Genomic DNA, 19,561 nt, shown 5'->3' with positions numbered 1-19,561 from the left:
GGACAGACGGAGACAAGCTACATTTCTCGGACCAAGATGAGGCTGTATCTGCCGTCCCCGATACGGGATCCGCTCCTCGGCGCCGTCTCGCGGTTAGAACTTAGCTTCGACGTCATGCTGAGCTTGAAAAGGGTCAAGCGGTACGGCTGGCAGTGGAAGCGGGATTGGGAGTACGCGGTTCTGATGGTTGTGAGTCTGCGTCCAGACCTCCTTCACCTCTCTGTGGCTGTTCCGCCACGCCGAGTATCTCGCTTGTTCCTTTCCACGACAAGATGGAGAACGGGAGGTTGTGACTTGCCGCTTGGACTATCATGGAGAATTGATCTATCCCCTGGCTTGCGCAACAGCTCGCGTTGTTCTCGCTTTCGGTCATGGCAGCACCGTTACTCTTCAAGATCTTCCTCGTCGCAGTCTACACGCTCGCCCTCTTGATCCCTTTCACATCGCAATTCTTCCTGCCGGCAACGCCCATCTTTTCGTGGCTTCTCTTGTTCTACTCGTCCCAATTCATCCCGAAAGCGTACCGTCCTCACATCTGGGTTTCGGTTCTGCCAACACTCGAATCGGTACTGTACGGCGCCAACATCTCGGATCTCCTCACTCGATGGACGAACCCCTTCCTCGACATTATGGCCTGGCTCCCGTACGGAGTCGCGCATTTCGTCATCCCTTTTGTCGTCGCTGCCCTCGTCTTCATCTTTTCGCCACCAGGCGCCGTCAAGTTCTACGCGGCCGCATTTGGGTACATGAACTTGGTAGGAGTCATGATCCAAATCGCGTTCCCCTGCGCTCCTCCCTGTCAGCTAAGATACTCTGTCTCTCCATCTTGGCGAGCTTACAATCGCTGACTTGTGCCACCGAACTACGCGCAGGGTACGAGCTGAGGGAAGGATTGGTCCCGGCCAATTACAACATGCGAGGCTCTCCCGGAGGACTCGCGCGGATAGATGCCATCTTTGGAGGTCACGGATATGACAAGACGTTCTCGGGTGCACCTGTGCCTTTCGGCGCGTTCCCGTCGCTCCACGCTGGATGCGCGACGATGGAAGCGCTCTTCCTGAGTCACTTCTTCCCGAAGGGTCGCGTGTTCTACTGGATCTACGTCTTCTGGCTGTATTGGAGCACCATGGTGAGAAACTCCTGTCCAGTCACCGATGCCTGATTCGAGAAAAAGAGCCCTGACCGCTGTTCGAGACAGTACCTTACGCATCATTACCTGATCGACCTCGTCGCCGGCGGTTCGCTCACGTGCGCCTTCTTCTACTATTTCCTCAGCAAGATGCCCGATCAGCTGCGTCATCCGACAACCCGAGGCATGCCGGCCACCCCGTACCACTCGGCCACCTCGATCCCTCTCGACGAAGAATCGGGTCTGCCGAAAACGTTCGCGCACACCTCGTCGGGTGGACACCCAGACTCGTACGGAGGATGGGAGGAGGACGACGACGATTTGGAAGACAGCTTCGAGCACGGTGATCTGGGTGGATCGGGTTCTGCGAGACAACGATGATCGACAGGTCATGGTCGAGGCAGAAGCATTCCTCAGGTTGAGACTGCGTAGACAACGTAACGAAAGGGTCCGCGTAAAAGGGAGCATCGGACCGGCGCATGGAGGGCAAGCTAGACAACCCTTCCTTTATCATTTTACCGCCTCCTTACCGCTTTAATCATGTAATACCAACTACCTTGACCTCATTCGCTTCGGCGAGGTGGACTCTAGTCCGGGCTCGAATGACGCCAAAGCGCACCTCGCACGCAGGCTCGTCGGCCGATGATAAGACGGCCAAGCCTTGAGTCAACTGAGTCGAGCTACGTGCATATGTAGCTTGAGCATCTTGTGCGTCCGGTCGTCGCTCACGCTCGCGTAGCTGGACGTCTGTCCGTGGGTGGATCCACGCAAGTAAACATGAGAGCTTCCGATAATGGTGCAAAATTCCGCAGGATATTCGAATTCCGGGCGCCTGATACCGCACGGCTCACGCGATTACGAATTTGACAAAAGCTGCTGCTCGTGGCTGATAAGCTGATCTTCTTCGCGCCTAGTCTTCGTTATAGTGTGCGCCTTCTGAAAACGCACATAGAGTCAAAGTGTATGTCCAAGGCCTCAGCAGGTGGCCGCGGAATGACCCGAGCAGGCTGCGCGAGACGGAGGCGAGGGGGAACAGCAATTATCTCGAAGTTCCAAGACAAACCGAGGTCGCGGCGAAGAAACAAATTTTTCTCGCCAGGTACAATCTCGAGACTGCCTTTTGATTCGGCGAATCACTCCTGCCGGCTTTCGGAGCATTCCTCCTTGATTTCCCTTTCTCTCTCTCTCTCTCTCTCTCTCGCCTACCGTCCCCTATTCCGGTCGTCTTTGCATCTCAGTCAGTCGGTCTGAGACCTATCTTGCCCGACTTTCCTCAGCAAGTTCGAACCAGCGCCTCCCTTCGACAAACGGTGGGTGCTCGGTCCTGATCCGCGAAGGCCTCTCACGATCGCTGATAAGTCCTTATCTGACTCGCTTCGACAGCTCTCCTTCCCGGTCCACCACTTCAGCTACCTCTTGCAATGGTCAACGCCTCTTACACTGAAGACGGTAACCTGGTCGGCACAGTCGACGGTGTCGCGACAGTGTGTAAGTCGACCTTCCCTTCTCAAATCGCGCCCGAATCGATCAAACAGCAGCTGATTCTGCTCGGTGACCGATCTTGTGCAGTCAACAATGGAGATATGGTAAGCACCTAACAGTCCCCTATCCGAAGGGAGACGTCAGGAGAGCGCTCGCTGACGGAGACTGCCTCCCGCCTTCGCTTTGCCTCGCTCGCAAACCCTTATCGCGCTCGCTCTGCCTACCTGTAGGCATGGATTCTCACGGCCTCAGCCCTTGTCATGATCATGGCACCGGGTGTCGGCTTCCTTTGTGAGTATTTTCCACCAAGAGCTACGACCGCGACGCTTCCGGAACTGACTCTTTTCGGTGTCGCCAGACTCGGGTCTGCTGCGAAGAAAGAACGCTCTGTCCATGATGATGCTCTCGCTCGCGATCTACTCGGTCTGCACGATCGAGTGGTTCTTCTGGGGATACTCGCTCACGTACGGCGCTGGATCGAAATTCATCGGCAATCTCAAGTTCTTCGGCTTCATGAACACCGACATTGCGCCTTCGGGCAAGATGCCTGTCCTCCTCTACGCGTTCTACCAGTCCATGTTCGCCGCGCTCACTCCCGTCATCGCCGTCGGAGGGTGCGCTGAACGCGCCCGTCTCGCTCCGATCCTCGTCGTGTCCTTCCTGTGGAGCACGATCGTCTACAACGTTGTCGCTTGCTGGACTTGGTCCGCTACCGGATGGGGTGCTGAACACCAAGTGCTCGACGTGAGTGGTCTCTCCGCCTTCTTTCTTGGTATCGCTTGGAACGGGGCCTGAGCGCTCGTCGTTGCATTCCAGTTTGCCGGAGGAGGACCCGTTCACATCGCATCAGGCACTGCCGCTTTCGTCTGGTCTTACTACCTCGGCAAGCGTCGTGGCTACGGCACCGCCAAGCTCGCGTACCGCCCTCACTCGGTTAGCCACGTCGTCATCGGCACGACCCTCCTCTGGTTCGGTTGGTTCGGATTCAACGGAGGCTCCGAGGGAGCGATGAACTTGCGCTCTGTCCAAGCGAGTGTCGTTACCAACTGCGCTGCCGCGATGGGAGGTCTCACCTGGATGATGCTCGATTGGTACGTCGTCGTCGTCTCTTGCATCAGGACCACCAAACTGATCCTGCTGCGCATCGGTTCTAGGTTCTACACCCGTCGCTGGTCGGCCGTCTCCCTCTGCAGTGGTATCCTCGCTGGTCTCGTCGGCATCACCCCGGCTGCCGGATTCGTGGGCGCTCCTGCTTCCCTTGCCATCGGTTTCGTCACTGCCATTGTGAGTCTGGCTTCACCACTCGCATGACTTGCTTTCGGTACTGACGCACTTTCCTGATAGGCTTGCAACTATGCGACCGGCCTCAAAGTGCTGCTCAAGGTTGATGATGCTGTCGACGGTTTCGCTCTTCACGGCATCGGAGGCTACGTCGGCGCGATCTTGACCGCCCTGTTTGCCGACTCTCGCGTCGCTTCATTCGACGGCTACACTGAAATCAACGGAGGATGGATCAACCAGTCAGTTTGCCACTCTTCCGGTTTGCGTATTTGTGAATGCGTGCTGACCTCGCGCTCCCTCTTTGTCACTTTCCACTCCGTAGCCACTGGATTCAGCTTGGCTGGGAGCTCAGTATGGCCACCTCGATCATGGCATACGTTGCTGTCGTTACCTACCTCCTCCTGTTTATCGTCGACCACATTCCCGGACTCAAGCTGCGCGCATCGGAAGAGTCGGAGATTGTCGGTATCGACGAGGCGGAATGTGGCGAGCTCGGATACGACTATGTCTCGATCCGACGCGAGATGGATGACAACCATGGCGAGACCGGCGCCGGTCTGTCCAACACGGTGTCCCGATCGTCACACGAAAAGTCGTCGCACGAGAAGTCCTCCCACGACCTCCCTGCCGAAACCCACACCTCGGCACGGGAAGGGGCCCCTGCTCAGCACGTCGTCTGAGTATGCCCTTCTCCTCACGCCTGACTTTATTCCTTCCGCTCCAATCGTCGTTCACCGCATCTAATCGCTCGCTCTTGTCCATAACCTCCTCTCCATAGATTATTTTTCGGGTTTCGATGTCCCCTTCCATGTCGTGCTTCTTTTTTCCGTCCCGGTGTTTCAGGGTGCTGCGTCGTACTTCGTGCTTTCTTGTTGTTCATGGTGCAAATCAAGTGTTGAGCTTCAAGCTCCTCATCACACTTTTCCGCGAACTCTTTCAGTTGAAATTACTTTATCGCTTCCTACTGCATCGATAAAATTCTTACGAAACGGCGACATCGATTCGGAGAAGAATTCGGATCCGAGCGTAATTCTATGACTGTGCGACGTGCAACGGAGTTTCGATGACGGTATTGAGCGTAGTCGTGCTCTATTCCTGAAATTCAGCACGTCTTATCCTGTGTCGCCTCTCGCTTCCACTGTCGCGATCCGGCCCGTCAGACGAAGCCTTGAAGAGATGGTTAAAGCTGCAAAGACAGACACAATCGAGGCCGATTTAAGGCAGCGACATTTCTTGCGCATGTTGGCTCAGTCGAGAGTGCGAGAATTCCTAGCAGGTACATTTCTTTGAACAAGCAACGAAAATACAACAGGGTAGGGGGAGATCACCGTCTTTAGGCATACACGACTTTGCCCATCAAGTGTCGTACTCGACTCGTGTCTATGGGGATTCGTTTCCATTCTGGATACTCGCGGAACGCGATCCAATCGGATTCGTGAGTTGGCAACAGGCCCATCGTGTTGAGCTTCCACAACCCAACTCCCTGATTCAAGAAAGCAACAGGATGAGCCTCTATACCGCATCTTTTGATGTGCACGAGGGAAAAAAGAACCTACGAGTAGACCTAGCTGACACAACAGATAGACTAATTTCTGTTGCGTGAACGACTGCACTTCCGTGTCTGCATTCGGACTAGCCTTTGAGACAATCGATTTCGCTTGCGATGCAGTCGTGTATGGGGCGAAAACTTGTTGCGAGGTTCAAAGTCAGCTGAACGTGAATGCGAGGAGATGAGGACAGATTGAGCGGACTGACCCTTCTCGACGCTCATCATGCCTCCAACTGCCTGTTTGAGCAGGAACCAGACCGACATGACCGAGAAGACTTGGATGCCGCCTCCGGTCATGTACATCATGAACGCTGTCGAGGAGGTGGGGGGAGGAGAGAAGGCGATTACGGTGATTAGGCTCGCATTTCGGTACGAATTTCTACAGTAAGGCTGTACTCACCTTGCATTGGCACGCTCTTGGCAGGAGCGAGTGCGACTTCCCATGCTTTCTGTGCGCGCAACTCGTCGAGGTTCACGCCCGAGGGTTTCGAGCTCGTCGTCTTGCCTTGGTCCGTCACCTGCCAACCACTGTCAGATGTGACTTGTCGTGATTCATGTGAGAAACGTAGCGCACCTTGACCGAATCGCGTGCGGTGAACCCTGGCGGATCCTGAACCGCAACCTTGAGAGCACTGCCAACCGACGCGGACCATCAGCGCGAACCTGACACGAGACACAAGGGAACACCTACGTTGCCGAAGTGTAGTCGAGGGTCCACTTGCTGCTCGATGCGACGGGAGGCATGATGTACAGATGAAACGGAATCAGGGTGTCCGAAGCGCGATACCGAGCACCTGATCATCTTTTCGCTCCACAGCTTTCAGCTTGTACAGCGTCAATCTGGACAGGACTATCATCCTTCGACCTCTTATTCGAGCGGCCTGCCTGAACGCACTCACGACTTGTTTTCCCCACTTCGCACCACCACACCGATCAGAACCATCTGATCGACTCGTGGCTCGATGTACATCGATCCTGTAGATGGTGTGCCCGAGGCGAAACGGCGGCGGGTAGATCCAGCAGAGCTCCCAGACAACCCGCTCGACGGCAAGCTCGGCAGGAAGGAGCCCATCGACACTGTCCAAATGTCTACCTGGAACGTCGCAGGACTCGCTACGAGCAACTCTGAGTACTGGGGGGTGCGTCCAATGGCGATAGTTTGCATACTGCCGATTGGTCGCTCGTGAGCCTGACGCTTTTCGAAGAACAGAGCGCGTTCAGGATGTATGTCGAAGCCGAGGATCCACACGTGCTGGGAATCACAGAAGTAAAAGACAAGGATCCGGTCAAGACATTTGAAAAAGGAGAGGAATGGGCCTTTCTGCGTGAACGCTATCCCGTTAGTTGCTTGCCTTCTCCTCTTGTGACCCTTCTCTTCTCATCCCGAAAGTTCATTGCTCATGTCGCGTCTCTTCTGTATTGTATCTGATAGTACAGGTATTGGAGCAACCAAGTCGCGATCTTGTCCAAGCTGAGACCCGTCAGCGAGCCCATCTTGGGTTTTCCCGACGGTGCGCTGTTTGATGAGGCCGAGGGTCGACATCGTCAGTCTCAGCGGTAGTCCGCCTCTTGCCTGAATCTCGTCAGCTTACTTCGAAACGCAATGCACGCGCGGGACAGGCATGATTACGCTCGAATACAAAACGTGCTTCTTCATCTGCACGTATGTGCCCAACTCGGGAGAGAACTTCAAGGTATGATCCTCAATCTCACGAAGCACGACTACCTGGAACTGACGTAGGGCATCAGAGCCTCGATCGGCGCAAGCGATGGAACGCTGATTTCGAGAAATGGATCCGACACCTCGATGACAGGAAAGCCGTGATCTGGGCAGGCGAGTAACCTTTTCCCGAGTCCTCGCGTGTCGATTATCACCCAAGCTCATCTTGAACTTCCGTCTCCAGGCGACTTCAACGTTGTCCGCCCTTACACGATCCCTCGACCGTACGATAGGCCTGCGAATGAATGGAAATCTCCTGACTTGCAATGGCACGGCCTCTTTGGAGAGATGGCCGGCACACACAAGGACGAGATCGCAGCTCACGAGCGGCTCATCGGACCACAACCGGAACTAATGAATCCAAGGCGACCGGGCAAGAAATTTGTCGATGTGTGGAGACTGATCAACGGTGAAAACGTGCGGAATTACACGTCAGTCTCAATCAATCTGGTCCGCAACGGAATTGATGACTGACATGCAGAGCGATCAGTCACTCGTCGAGGTATCTCGGAGGATGGCGAAGTGAGTCTCGTCAATCCTTCTGAGCCGCTCGAGTCGTGAGATCTGACTTCTGCAACGTCTTTCAGTCGATGGCTTCATCATTTCTGAACGCTTGCTACACTTTGTCAGAGCTTGCCGTATCCGCTACGCTGTAGGCTCGCACTCTCTCTGCGATTCTTCAGGTGTTTACACTGACCACCTGCACTTGGTCCGCCCGCTCAGTGGAAGAACGCATACTTTCCCGAGCGAGACGTCGACAAGAGAGGGGCGGCGAGCGATCACTGGCCAGTATGGATAAGCTTCGAGCTCGAGCGAGATGACTTTGAAGAGTGATTCCGGCAGGATCGGAGTCCGTTGAAGCTCGTCAGAATCCGGGGCCGGGATGAAGTGAAAGACGGCCGACAATGCCAGTGAGGGCTTGAGTCGAACTTGCTATTTCTGTGCGTGACTCCCGCCACTTCGAATTCCGGGTTGCAAATTCGGATGCGGGAGCAAGCGCGCGGCTGATCCGTTATCTCTCATATCTCGCGCGGGTTGAATAGTCACCGACCCCTCTCGAGAGCTCCCAGAGGCCCCAGTCGGACCCGGGTCCAACCGTGTACATGTTCGGTCTATCAAGATTGTCCGGGCGAATCCCCCACAACTTTTCGATCAGCCGACGGCAAACGCTCAAATCTCGGATTTTCTGTTCGGCCATGCTGAAAGGTCCCTTGGCTGAATACCCAATTCATCCTGCGGCTCGGTCCGTAGGCTGGTGCCGTCGGTTCGATCCGGATCCACCTATCGCCTTATCCGCCTAATCTCCTCCACATTCGCTTCATCGTGGCGAAGCCTTGCGCAATTCTGTATCTGACTCTCCCTTCCTGCAATATCCTTTCATTGAACGGCATGTACTCATCACGAACATCAACGATCTCGCCATCCTTGCATTCGGAGGACAAGAAACTTGAAGCCGGCGCAGCTTCAGTGTTGGCCGTCGCCGAGAAAGGCCTCGACACGATCTCGGAAGCCAATCAGGATGAGGCGCTCAAACTCGCAGGAACCGAGCGACAGTTCTTCACACAAGAAGAGATGGACGCGGTCAAGAAGAAGATTGATCGTCGAGTGAGTGACCCATTTAGCGGACTTCACCTCTGAGCTTGTCCGATGTAGGCGAGCGAAGGCCACACAGACACTGACTTCCATACCTTCTCTTATTTCCACAGGTGATCCCCCTTCTGGCAGCAGTGTACTTCTCGCAATGTGAGAACACCATTTACGCTAGATCCCCAAAGCTAGTCTGATCATGATACTTTTCCCCTTGAGTCAGTTCTCGACAAGAACTCTCTCAACTACTCGAGTGTGATGGCTTTGCCGATCAAGGGGGAACATTACAATCTCGTGTCGATGGCGTTCTACCTCGGCTTCCTTGCCTTTGAGCTGCCGACTGGATGGATCTCGCAACATTTTCCCCTAGGTGCGCGTTCTCACAGATCAATATCGCTTTCTTTAGCACTCAACCGCCAATGCATCTCTCCTCAAACAGCCAAGTACCTCGGCATCAACGTTGTTCTATGGGCGACCTTCCTCATTCTGCACGCCGCTTCCGCCAACTTTGGTTTCTTCTTCGCCATGCGCTTCCTCCTCGGCATGTGCGAGTCGTGCGTCTCGCCCATCTTGATCGCAATGGTGTCCAGCTGGTATAGGAAGGAGGAGCAGTCAAAACGGATTGGCGGGTTCTACATCATGAATGCTTTGACCCAAGTGATTGGATCTTTGATGGCAGTAGGAGTGCTCGAATATAACGGCACGGCAGTTGAGCACTGGAGAATCGCAAGTTGCTCTCCTTTGATATGTCGATCATTTCCGAGTTCAAAACTAACTTCTGGCACTGGCAGATGTACTTCTTACTCGGAGGTCTCGCTTTCATCGTCGGGTTCGCAGTACTCATCTGGCTTCCCGACTCGCCTGCGACGGCAAAATTCTTGACTGAACGAGAGAAACTCATCGCGCTCGAACGCGTGCGAGACAACCAAACCGGCACCCGCAACCGCACCTTCAAGTGGTACCAAGCTCGAGAAGCCGTCACGGATGTCAAGACTTGGTTGATCGTGTTCCTGACCATGCTCTCGTGTATCCCGAACGGCGGTCTCTCGGCGTCAGTATACTCCTTGACCCGCTCTTTTGGTCCGCGCTGGCCGGCAATCGCGGTCATTACTAATCCTATCTTTTGACGTACTCGATACAGATTCAACTCGATCCTGATCAAAGGTTTCGGTTACAATTCGAGGGATGCACTATTGCTCAATTTGCCAGAGGGTGCGTTCCTCGGAATCACGCTGTGCGTGTGCTGCTGGTGGGCGGACAAGACAAACCGACGCACGCTCCCCATGCTGGGAGCGTTGATCCCGACGATTTTCGGCCTCGCGCTCGTGGTTGGGTTCGCTGCGAGTCACAACAAGGCAGCACTGGTGTGAGTCCATTCTTCTGCGAGCCTTCTACGATCGGCACGGGCTGATCGAAACGGGTGATTGTGCACAGGGTTGGAATCTGTTTCACCCAGTGCTACGGGGCGGTGCTGTGCCTCATGTACGCCTTCTCGTCGTCCAACTGTGCCGGATCCACAAAGAAGAGTACGTCGGCCGACTCTGCATGCACAGGGTTCAAGAGTTGACAATCTCATGCCTTTACAGGCGTCTTCAATGCAATCTTTTTGACCTCGTTCGCACTGTCGAACGTCCTCGGTTCTCAAATCCTTCGTCCCGAGACGGCTCCGGACTATCTCCAGGGCAAAATCGTGATCCTGATCCTGTTTGCGGCAGCGGTCCCGACCGTGATCGGCATCAACTTTTACGTCAAGTGGCTGAACAAGAGTAAGCGCCTTTGATCTCTGATAATCTGTTCTTCTTTGCGAATCGGGCGCGATTTGGGGCTCGAGCTAACGAAATGCCCGCGTGTTTGCGTTTCGACAGAAAAAGACGAACAACTTGCCAAGCTCATCGAGGAGAACGGTTGGAGCCCAGAAGATGTCGAGCGAGAACGAGCGGCGGCTGCGTTCTCTGACTTGACTGACAAGGAGAATGTCTTTATGCGATATCTCAGCTAGGCGGGTCATGGCGAAGAATTCGGAGACGCACGGCGATCGCCCAAGAACGGTTTGCAGGTTTATTTTTTACCCCCTCTCGTATGAAGAATGTCTATATACAGTTGTTGCCATGTAATGCTGTCTCGAAGTTTTTTGTGGCACCAGCCGAGAGAGATCAGCGATCAGCCGCATCTTGCGCCGATTAACAATTTCGGCTCGAGACTGCTCTTCGTTTGACGTCAACTTCTCTCGCCTTTCTCCAAGATCCCGATTCCGACTGTCACCGAGGATATGGTGTTGCTCGAGAATGCCTTGTCGGAAGAGGTCGAGCCAGCACAGGCGCCACAGGGCTCGCAGCAATTCGCTCGGCGCGATTACACAGCAGAGCAGGACAAGACGATCGCAGCCTGCACCGGCGCAGTTCTCACCAGTCTGACGAGTAAGCTCCTTCCTTGACTATTGGAGCAGGCCGGAGTCAATCGAGGAGTCCGATCGAGACGAGCGAAGGCAAGCCGCGAATCGACGGCGAGCGACGTCAGCCCGCTTGGAAGGAAGCGACTGCTTGGAGAAAGTCTGCAGTCAGTCTTCCAAGGCTGCTCGAGTCGTTACAGACCTCAGGATGGCCGCGATGGGCGGATGTCGGGACACTGATGCTGTGACATCTCGCAACCCGAGCCTGCAGCCGTGCTGATCCTGCACCTGCACGCCCGTCACAGTGACGCCTTTCGATGTCATCAAGACCCGCCTGCAAACGCAACCGACACAGGAACCCCTGTTCGTTCCCTCGTCGCGACTCCCGCCTCCTTCGCATCACCTCTCGACCGCTCCCTGGCCTCCACCGATCCCAAGCACTTCCACCGCACCTCCAAGCTCGTCGACAACCTGCTGTCAAAAGACCTACTTTTCAGCCAACACCTCGGACAAGAACCTGCGGTGTAAATTCGACCCGCGCATCGCCCGATCCGCGCTTCCAGCAGCAGTCGCGAGTCACATCACCCCAGGCTCGAGTTTCCCACAACACCTTCATCACCTCGCACCGACGCAATTTGCTGTTTCGAATTCAGCAGCGGGCGCAGCGATTCTGTCGGCTCCGACATCTGCTGCCAACTGCCTGTACCCTTCTGCCGCGCAAGCGTCGCGATTCTTACCTCGAGGATCCCCGAATTCGACTCGACCGCGGCACTTGACCGGATTCTGGGACGCACTGTTCCACATTGTGCGATCTGAAGGCGCCACTTCCCTCTGGCGAGGGACAGGTCCCGCCTTGATGATGTCGGTGCCAGGCCAGGTGATCTACATGGTTGGATACGACTGGGGACGACGTACTGCGTTCTCGAACCCACCAAGCTGGGCGACCGTGACCCCGCGCGTGGGAGAGACCGACAGGCGCTTATCACCGACGTACCTGGCGCTCGTACCGCTACTTGCAGGATCGCTCTCGCGTACGGTCGTCGCTGTGTTACTCTCGCCCGCCGAACTATTACGGACTCAACTTCAGGCGCAGACTTCTCAATCGCGCACGTCCCTGCTCGCACTTGTACGCACCCTGCGTTGGAGCACGGCGTGGAAAGGGTTGCCCCCAACTCTGTGGCGTGATGTTCCGTTCTCTGGATTCTACTGGGCTGGGTACGAAGGGATCAAACGCGCCTTGACGGGGAAAGGGTTGGGAGAAGGAACTGGTTCGTTACGAGGGGACGACCAACAGTGGAGGAAATGGAAAGAGTTTGGAATCGCATTCGTGAGCGGTGCCGGATCCGGCATGGTGAGGAACTTCCCATGTTTCGTTATTGTCCTTCGATTCTCGTTCCTGAAGACTTCTTTTCTTCGTGTAACCTTGCAGATTGCCGCGACTCTGACAAACCCGTTCGATGTCGTCAAGACTCGAAGACAAGCCTTATCTTCAGCATCTCAACCCACCGGAACTCTATCGATTCTTGCCGACATTTTCAAACGGGAAGGGTGGAACGGAATGACGAAAGGGTTGACACCTCGATTGGCCAAGGTTCGTACTTGAAGTTTCTCGCCCCCTTGAACAGACCAAGGATAGATCCTAAACAAGAGCATCGAATTTGACAGGTCGCTCCCGCATGTGGCATCGTCGTTGGAGTATTCGAATTCCTGCCACCCGCATTGCAAGACTGGCGAGATGAGAAGAAGTTTGTAAGACTAGTAGATTAATTAAAGCGATACACGTCGCCGTAACGAAACCGCGATTTCCGACCATAAGCCGTCAGATCTCCTCGCGGATGTTGAACCATGAACTATGCTTCGCGAAAGAGAGAGAGAGAGAGCGCGAGAGAGACAGATTGAGGGCAAGAAAGATTTACATTGATTCAAAATCGAAAAAGAAAAGTAGAACGAAAAGACAAGAATTCAGAAATGAAATAGTGTAGGCCGCGCAAAGACCTTTCGGTTTGGCAGAAACAACGGGAGATCGAGCGACTGATATGGTCAGGCGGTCAATTGGAGGAGTGCACGTATGGAGGAACAGCTTGAGGTAATCAGTTTCCCGAATACCCTCATGCTTTTTTTCGGGGGGTGTAGGCGGGTCGTTTTAGGTAGTCGTTTATGCGTGAACCGAGATCGGCTTGACGTCACCATCCGCACCAGTCTTGCCCTCGACGAACGCCTTCGTGCAGTGACCCATCGTGACCGAAGCCCTCGAGATGGCGTCTGTTCGGTAAAAGTTGGTAATGGGTTTTTGGAAAGCTCCCGTCTTGCCATCGAGTCCCTTCCTCTTGTCACCTTCTCGCTCTGCCTGTACCCTCAACGCCTTCAAACCCTCAAGGACCGCACTCGGTCGTTCGACTTCTCCATATCGGACCAATGACGGCGAGAGGTCCCATAATCGGTCCCGGATCGCGCCCGTGTCGTCGTACGGCAACGTCTCGCCCACTACTTCAGACAACGCGCGCAAGATCTTCCAGTCTTCCCGGGCGGCGCCAGGAGGCGGGACGGCCGCGCGACCGAGTTGGGTTCGACCCTCCGTGTTGACCCACGTGCCCGCCTTCTCAGTGTAGGCTGCTCCGGGCAGGACCACGTCGGCGTATTGCGCACCGGCATCTCCGTGGTGACCCTGGTACACGACGAACGCGTCGCGGGGGATCGAAGCAGGCGAGAACTCGTCGGCGCCGAGGAGGTAGACGAATTTGGGTTCCGTGGTCGTGGCCGCGGTGGAGGGCGAGAAACCAATGTCGTAAGCGGCTGTTCGCGAAGCGGCCTACAATCACGGAGGGAAAGAAAAGAAATAAGTCAGCACCAGAGTCTCTTTCTTGGTTGAATACGCAAGCGAGGTATGCAAAACTTACGCGTTGAAGGAAGGAGTATCCGGTCCACGAGTCGTTGACGAATTTGGCAGAGTTGGCCTCGACAAACTTGGCGACCTCGGCAAGCACCTTGGCTCCGTCTTCGTGCTCAGTGATGGCCGATCCGACAATGATGAGCGGTCGCTCTGCCTTCTTGAGCTCCTTGGCCCACTTCGAGTTGGCATCACCGAGCGTCTTCTTGACTGCGGCAAGGTCGGTACCGAGGTGGTCGTATCCGAAGGTCGAGTCGAACTCTTCGCCAATCAAGGCGAGGTCGGTCTCGTGTCGGAGCCAGCTCTTGCGAATACGCGCGTTGATGATGGCGGCCTCGTGACGAGGGTTGGTACCGATTAGGAGGATGCGATCGGCGTGCTCGACGCCGGCAATCGTCGAACCGAACGTGTAGTTCGAGCGGAAGTCAACACCGTGAGCGGGAGCAGTCGAGCCGAGGGGCTGGTCGAGGGTCGTGTTGTCGGATCCGAGACGGTTGACGAAGTCCTTGAGCGCAACGAGCGACTCGGTGTCGGCGAGAGCACCGGCAACACCCTGGATCTCGTTACCGGAAGCACCCGAAGCAGCGAGCCCCTCCTTGATGGCGTTGAGGGCTGAATGCGGGGAATTAAGAGCTGTGAGCGTTCATTCAGCTTGACCACCGGGTTCGACAAGGCTTACCAGTAGGCCAGTCAGCCGGTTGGAATCGGTCACCGCGACGGATGAGCGGAGTGTTGAGACGCTGGGTCTTGAGTCCATCGTAGGCGTAACGAGTCTTGTCGTTGATCCACTCTTCGTTGACGTCGTCGTTCAACCGGGGCTCGACGCGCATGACGAGCACGCCGCGCGAGTCGACGCGAATGTTGGAACCGACGGCGTCGAGAACGTCGATCGACTCGGTGTGCTTGAGCTCCCACGGACGGGCCTCGAACGCGTAGGGCTTCGAGGTGAGCGCTCCGACGGGGCAGAGGTCGACGATGTTGCCCGACATCTCCGAGTTGATCGTCTTCTCAATGTAGGTACCGATCTGCATGTCGTTACCTCGTCCCGACGTTCCGAGGTCTTGGACACCAGCGACCTCGTTCGCGAATCGAACGCATCGGGTGCAGTGGATGCATCGGTTCATGGACGTCTTGATGAGCGGGCCGAAGTTCTTGTTCTCGGTCGCACGCTTGCCAGTGATCTCGTGGAAGCGGGTACGGTCGGATCCGTAGCGCATCGACTGGTCTTGGAGGTCGCACTCGCCTCCTTGGTCGCAGATCGGGCAGTCGAGCGGGTGGTTCGCGAGGAGGAACTCCATGACTCCCTCGCGGGCCTTGTGCACGGTGGGCGAGTTGGTCTTGACCTTTTGTCCAGGCCTACGGCGCATCGAGCGAGGTCGGCGTCAGTCACATGGTAGAAATCGAGCGAGGGTGCGAGATCGCGCGGGACGAACATGGCAGGAAGAGCGCAAGAAGCTTGGGGCTTCGGGGGTCCAGGCGTGACTTCGACAAGGCACATTCTGTTGGGCGGGGTAAGCGAGGGGAGCGAATAGTTCAGTTTCGAGTGAGCGATTGCAAGAGGTCCGAGAGCGGGATTCAATACTTACCGGCAGTTACCCGCAATGTTGAGGCGGTCGTGGTAGCAGAATCGGGGGATGGTGGCACCTGCGAAATGAACGGGGAGACCGATCGAGGTCAGAACAACGCTCGACTCGAATCCGTCTAGTTGGGCAACGCGGTCGTCGATTGCGGCACTGCGGCCGATAGCCCCCTTCTCAAGCTGGCTCCATTCCGCCACACCTCAGTCTCTGAGTGGGCTGACACGGCCAGTGTTGCTCCAGAACGAGGACAGCATCGATCAGGGAGAGGCGCCAGAACGCGCCCGCTGCCGGTGCCCGTCCCCGGCCTCGCGAGCAGCGAACGGGGACGAATGCGACGAGGTGGGGCAATCGAAGGTGCATAATAGCTAGCAGCGTCGAGGGTGCAGCAGCAAGAGCGAGATGGCGACCCCGCTCGACGAGGCGAGGTTGCTCCAATCGGCACCGGTCGAATCGACCCGTTTGACCCTGCGCGCCCGCATCGGCGCGTGGGGCCTGTTTGAGACCGCTTTACGAGCGAGATAGAGACTGACCAGCTTGTTCGCAGGCCTGGATGAGTGCCGTGCCCTGTGGCACCGTCACCGAGACGCCATCGACTTCGAGAGTAACATCTGCTTGGCGCCGGGCGGTCGACGACAGCGCTCGGGTCGACGCCGACGGGAGGCGACGAGCTGCCGAGGCGAGAGGAGTTCGGCACAGCATGCTCGACATGGGCAAGGGACGACGAGGTGGAGCAGAGGATCAGAGGAAGATGAGTGCGATCCGCGACTCGAAACGTCCGCAACTCGACCAATCGCACCCTCGCTTTCTCCACCTCGATCCCAAGACCCTTGGCCGATCCATCCAACGTATGTACACGGGATCACTCCTGGGATTGATGCGCGATGCGCACCTCGAGCTGACCGCCATCGCATCTTGCTCTCACTCGCTCGCTCGTCTCTCGCCGCTCTCCCTATCGCATCTCGTGCCTCTCTCGTTCGCAGATGCTCGCAAACCTCCGTCCCGCTGTGCTGCAAACTGTCAGGACCCGCGCGACTGCGGTTCGCACCGTGTCGACTCTCCTGACGCCCTCGTCGCACCCCCAACTGTGCACTTGCGCCCGCTGCGCCCCGCGCACCTCGACCATCTCGTCGCTCCCCACACCCCAGTCTCGCAACGTGTCCCACTTGACCAACACGGAAGCGTCCCACCCGCGCTCGTGCGGTTGCGCGAGGTGTGCCGCTCGCTCGGCTCCCATCTCGACCATCGTCTCGCGTCCGTCGCGTCCCCTGTCGTCGTCTGCACTGACGACGAAGCGGCCCGAAGTGACCGCGACGACGAGCGTCGACAAGAAGCTCGCGACCGCCGAGGCCAAGCGCGGTATGAAGGTCAGGTCTTCGATCAAGAAGTACTGTGAGGGGTGCAGCATCGTCAAGCGCCAGGGCACGCTCTTTGTCCTATGCTCGCGAGACCCCAAGCACAAGCAAGTACGCTGCTTGACCCTCCTGTGCTGCCGAAATTGCGCGAATTTTCTGGCTGACCCGTCCTTCCTCGCAGCGCCAAGGATAGATCCCGGATCTCGTTACCTGTATCTTCTAGATGTACTCGTACCCTGTTCTGTAACCAATCGCGCGAATATTCACGACCATGTGCTCGAAGCGAGGCAGAAGCATTACACGGACCGCGCGCTCCAAGCTCTCCTTGTTTGACACGCGATCCGCGGTACTTGACCGGACCTCATGCCTCTGCGTGAACAATGTCCTGCTCTTTCCCTCGCTTACGCGTCTGCCTGACGACGTTTCCCAGGCATGGAGGCGAAACCTCGAGACTTGTACATCACCCTCGCACCGCTCGTCAGTTCTACCCTGCGCGCTTCTCTCGTGCGCACCAGGCGGCCTGACCATCGGGAATCTGTCTCATTCCTCCAGCTCGTCGGAACCGCCTTGTCTTGTATCGCAGCAGGTCTGGTCCTATCGCTCGGTTATTCTCGCCTCCCTTGCCTTGCCGTGGTCTTACCGTGACGCAGCGTGAGACTGATCCCCCTCGAGACCATCAGCAATCACGTACTTTACCCGCTTCAATGCCGATCGGCTCTGGCTCCGAGCGAGCGTGTTGGGCTTGAGCGTATTGGCCTTTCTCGGTTCGGGCTTCGATGTCAGCTGGTCAGTCGAAAGCTTCACCCCCGTTCCTCCAATCCAGTCAAACCTGACTTATCCTTGTCCAGGTACTACTCGTGGTCGGGTGAGCTTCCGGTTCGGTCCCACTCCACAAGGGCTCGTGCTACTTTCGCTTTCGTTCGCTATTACTCACGACGTCTTTGACTCGATCTCGTTTCAGTCACCCACTTTATCCATGCTGAACACCTCGAGCATACACCATGGGAGCTCGCGGCATACCACTTCCTCAAGTAAGCTCTCGAAAACTTCTGCGCTCGATCCGCCCGACAATCGACAACCGCTCGACGCTGACTCCGACATTCGTGTCTTGAACAGCGGTCTCGTCGTCATGCTCGTACAGCATCTGTACCTCTTCAAATGCTGGATCAGTTCGGGAGGAGCGAATCTCGTTGTGACCGTCTTGACTTCGACCCTCAGTTTCGCAAGTTTCGGTGAATCTCGCATTCTTGACCATCCAAAGCCTAGATCGAGCTGCATAGATCTCATATATCAAATGTTGCTTGGAACAGGGGTCTCAGTCTATGTGACGGCGTTATTGGCTCGACACGATGACATCCGCGCCACTTGCGAGATCAGACGAGTCCGATTTTTTCCCTTCCCTATCCGCTCATGTCTACTTTAAAGCTAAATACTGACAGTGAATTGATACGAACAGGCATCGTGGGGCTGGTTCGCGGGAGTCTTGGCAGTTGGTCAGTTTCTCCCTTGTAACCGAACGACATTTTCCGAAATCTGAAACGGCCTTGATTCTTGATAGACCTGTTCATCTTGTGAGCCTTTCAGTGAATCGAAATACTGCCCTCCCTTGTCACTAACAATTCTACTTCCGAGCGACTCTTGGGTACAGTGTGACGATGCTGGATCGTCTGGTGTTCCGACCCCGAATCGAGCCGCGCGCAATCCCACAGACCAAGTCGATCTCTCTTCGTGACCGATCTGTCGGTCCGACCATGAGCTGGGGCAGAAAGTTGTCGTTGCGTATCTTTCACACAAACATTCTGCCTATGCTCGTCCAAATCGTCGTATTGGCGTAAGCTCAGCAAACTTCAGGTCCCGAGAATGAGCTACTGACGCTTGTCCTCTCGCATTACCATTCAGGGTATATGCTACTTGTTCTGACGGATTGCAGTACTTGGTGTGCGTACTTGTCGACTCTGCGCTCAAGCTGCTTTGCAAGAGACTCAAGACCCCCTTGACACAGCTTTGCGTTCTTTGCGCCCAAGATCTACGTCATTTCGTTCCTTGCAACCCGTGAGTAGTCCCCACCATCGACCTGATTGAATTTGCAAGGGGAGACTGAGGAATCTATCTGGCTGGGATCACTGTGACCTTGAACCAGTCAATTTCCGATCACCTCATGGGAATGGAGTTCTCGACCCGATCGACAAGTTTACGTTCGACCGATTCCAGTGTCCTCTCTCAACGGTACCACCAGGTCCGTCTCAACTTGGAGGACCTGAAGCTCAACCGGTTAGGATCGTCGTCCAGCACGAACAGAGGGTCGATCGAACCGATGAAGAGACGCTCGATTCTATAATCACTTCAACTTCGTCCCACGACGATCACGGGTTCGGTGGTAGGAAGAAGAACGGTTCGAGCACCTCTGGGACGAGGGTCGTTACGCCGTACACGCTCAGTTTTGATGGAGCTAGAGGTCGGGGTTTGGGAGCGAGTCCCGGACATGATCAGGATGACGAGTACGAGTTGAAAGAGATCGCCTGAGGACCACCATCGAGAAGGAGGGGCGGTAGCTTTACGATCAAGGAGTTTTCGCTCGATAATATACACCCAAGTCTGAGAGATG

General features: G+C 55.9%; 9 protein-coding genes across 9 annotated transcripts; 7 read left to right on the top strand and 2 right to left on the bottom strand.

Annotated features, from left to right (window-relative positions):
• Positions 1 to 36: 36 nt before the first annotated feature.
• Positions 37 to 1,510, top strand: JCM15063_001246 (phosphatase PAP2 family protein; the record flags this gene model as incomplete). The annotated part of the gene is made up of 4 exons (XM_076678035.1): positions 37 to 189; positions 348 to 798; positions 873 to 1,129; positions 1,199 to 1,510. 4 exons carry the CDS (start codon positions 37 to 39, stop codon positions 1,508 to 1,510), a joined length of 1,173 nt encoding a protein of 390 aa, XP_076534991.1.
• A 1,040-nt stretch (positions 1,511 to 2,550) lies between these two features.
• JCM15063_001245 (ammonium transporter) lies at positions 2,551 to 4,572 on the top strand (the record flags this gene model as incomplete). The annotated part of the gene is made up of 7 exons (XM_076678034.1): positions 2,551 to 2,715; positions 2,842 to 2,902; positions 2,970 to 3,355; positions 3,428 to 3,702; positions 3,766 to 3,895; positions 3,956 to 4,131; positions 4,215 to 4,572. 7 exons carry the CDS (start codon positions 2,551 to 2,553, stop codon positions 4,570 to 4,572), a joined length of 1,551 nt encoding a protein of 516 aa, XP_076534990.1.
• A 653-nt stretch (positions 4,573 to 5,225) lies between these two features.
• EMC4 (chaperone EMC4) lies at positions 5,226 to 6,185 on the bottom strand (the record flags this gene model as incomplete). The annotated part of the gene is made up of 6 exons (XM_076678033.1): positions 5,226 to 5,375; positions 5,449 to 5,579; positions 5,648 to 5,752; positions 5,842 to 5,959; positions 6,016 to 6,073; positions 6,133 to 6,185. 6 exons carry the CDS (start codon positions 6,183 to 6,185, stop codon positions 5,226 to 5,228), a joined length of 615 nt encoding a protein of 204 aa, XP_076534989.1.
• A 218-nt stretch (positions 6,186 to 6,403) lies between these two features.
• On the top strand, positions 6,404 to 7,995 carry JCM15063_001243 (uncharacterized protein; the record flags this gene model as incomplete). Its single annotated transcript, XM_076678032.1, has 9 exons — positions 6,404 to 6,580; positions 6,652 to 6,780; positions 6,874 to 6,985; positions 7,062 to 7,135; positions 7,191 to 7,275; positions 7,346 to 7,592; positions 7,652 to 7,683; positions 7,749 to 7,813; positions 7,885 to 7,995. 9 exons carry the CDS (start codon positions 6,404 to 6,406, stop codon positions 7,993 to 7,995), a joined length of 1,032 nt encoding a protein of 343 aa, XP_076534988.1.
• Positions 7,996 to 8,550: 555 nt separating this feature from the next.
• On the top strand, positions 8,551 to 10,747 carry JCM15063_001242 (uncharacterized protein; the record flags this gene model as incomplete). Its single annotated transcript, XM_076678031.1, has 9 exons — positions 8,551 to 8,766; positions 8,868 to 8,904; positions 8,972 to 9,118; positions 9,188 to 9,474; positions 9,540 to 9,799; positions 9,890 to 10,114; positions 10,183 to 10,274; positions 10,335 to 10,514; positions 10,614 to 10,747. 9 exons carry the CDS (start codon positions 8,551 to 8,553, stop codon positions 10,745 to 10,747), a joined length of 1,578 nt encoding a protein of 525 aa, XP_076534987.1.
• A 270-nt stretch (positions 10,748 to 11,017) lies between these two features.
• JCM15063_001241 (uncharacterized protein) lies at positions 11,018 to 12,986 on the top strand (the record flags this gene model as incomplete). The annotated part of the gene is made up of 5 exons (XM_076678030.1): positions 11,018 to 11,165; positions 11,443 to 12,488; positions 12,567 to 12,728; positions 12,803 to 12,886; positions 12,954 to 12,986. 5 exons carry the CDS (start codon positions 11,018 to 11,020, stop codon positions 12,984 to 12,986), a joined length of 1,473 nt encoding a protein of 490 aa, XP_076534986.1.
• A 306-nt stretch (positions 12,987 to 13,292) lies between these two features.
• JCM15063_001240 (uncharacterized protein) lies at positions 13,293 to 16,312 on the bottom strand (the record flags this gene model as incomplete). Its single annotated transcript, XM_076678029.1, has 6 exons — positions 13,293 to 13,946; positions 14,035 to 14,636; positions 14,704 to 15,380; positions 15,458 to 15,523; positions 15,611 to 15,668; positions 16,135 to 16,312. The coding sequence occupies 6 exons, from the start codon at positions 16,310 to 16,312 to the stop codon at positions 13,293 to 13,295; spliced, it is 2,235 nt and encodes a 744-aa protein (XP_076534985.1).
• Positions 16,313 to 16,584: 272 nt separating this feature from the next.
• On the top strand, positions 16,585 to 17,149 carry RTC6 (mitochondrial 54S ribosomal protein bL36m RTC6; the record flags this gene model as incomplete). The annotated part of the gene is made up of 2 exons (XM_076678028.1): positions 16,585 to 17,067; positions 17,138 to 17,149. 2 exons carry the CDS (start codon positions 16,585 to 16,587, stop codon positions 17,147 to 17,149), a joined length of 495 nt encoding a protein of 164 aa, XP_076534984.1.
• A 239-nt stretch (positions 17,150 to 17,388) lies between these two features.
• Positions 17,389 to 19,479, top strand: JCM15063_001238 (DUF6534 domain-containing protein; the record flags this gene model as incomplete). The annotated part of the gene is made up of 13 exons (XM_076678027.1): positions 17,389 to 17,433; positions 17,509 to 17,560; positions 17,637 to 17,742; positions 17,805 to 17,821; positions 17,918 to 17,987; positions 18,073 to 18,188; positions 18,267 to 18,337; positions 18,413 to 18,449; positions 18,515 to 18,527; positions 18,605 to 18,787; positions 18,856 to 18,894; positions 18,959 to 19,008; positions 19,097 to 19,479. The coding sequence occupies 13 exons, from the start codon at positions 17,389 to 17,391 to the stop codon at positions 19,477 to 19,479; spliced, it is 1,182 nt and encodes a 393-aa protein (XP_076534983.1).
• Between the last annotated feature and the right edge of the window lie 82 nt (positions 19,480 to 19,561).

Source organism: Sporobolomyces koalae (assembly GCF_050403365.1).
Source record: "Sporobolomyces koalae JCM15063 DNA, S_koalae_JCM15063T_v1_ctg11, whole genome shotgun sequence".
Lineage (NCBI taxonomy): Eukaryota > Fungi > Basidiomycota > Microbotryomycetes > Sporidiobolales > Sporidiobolaceae > Sporobolomyces > Sporobolomyces koalae.
The sequence above is the reverse complement of the archived record's forward strand: the minus strand, read 5'-3'. Positions and strand labels throughout refer to the sequence as shown.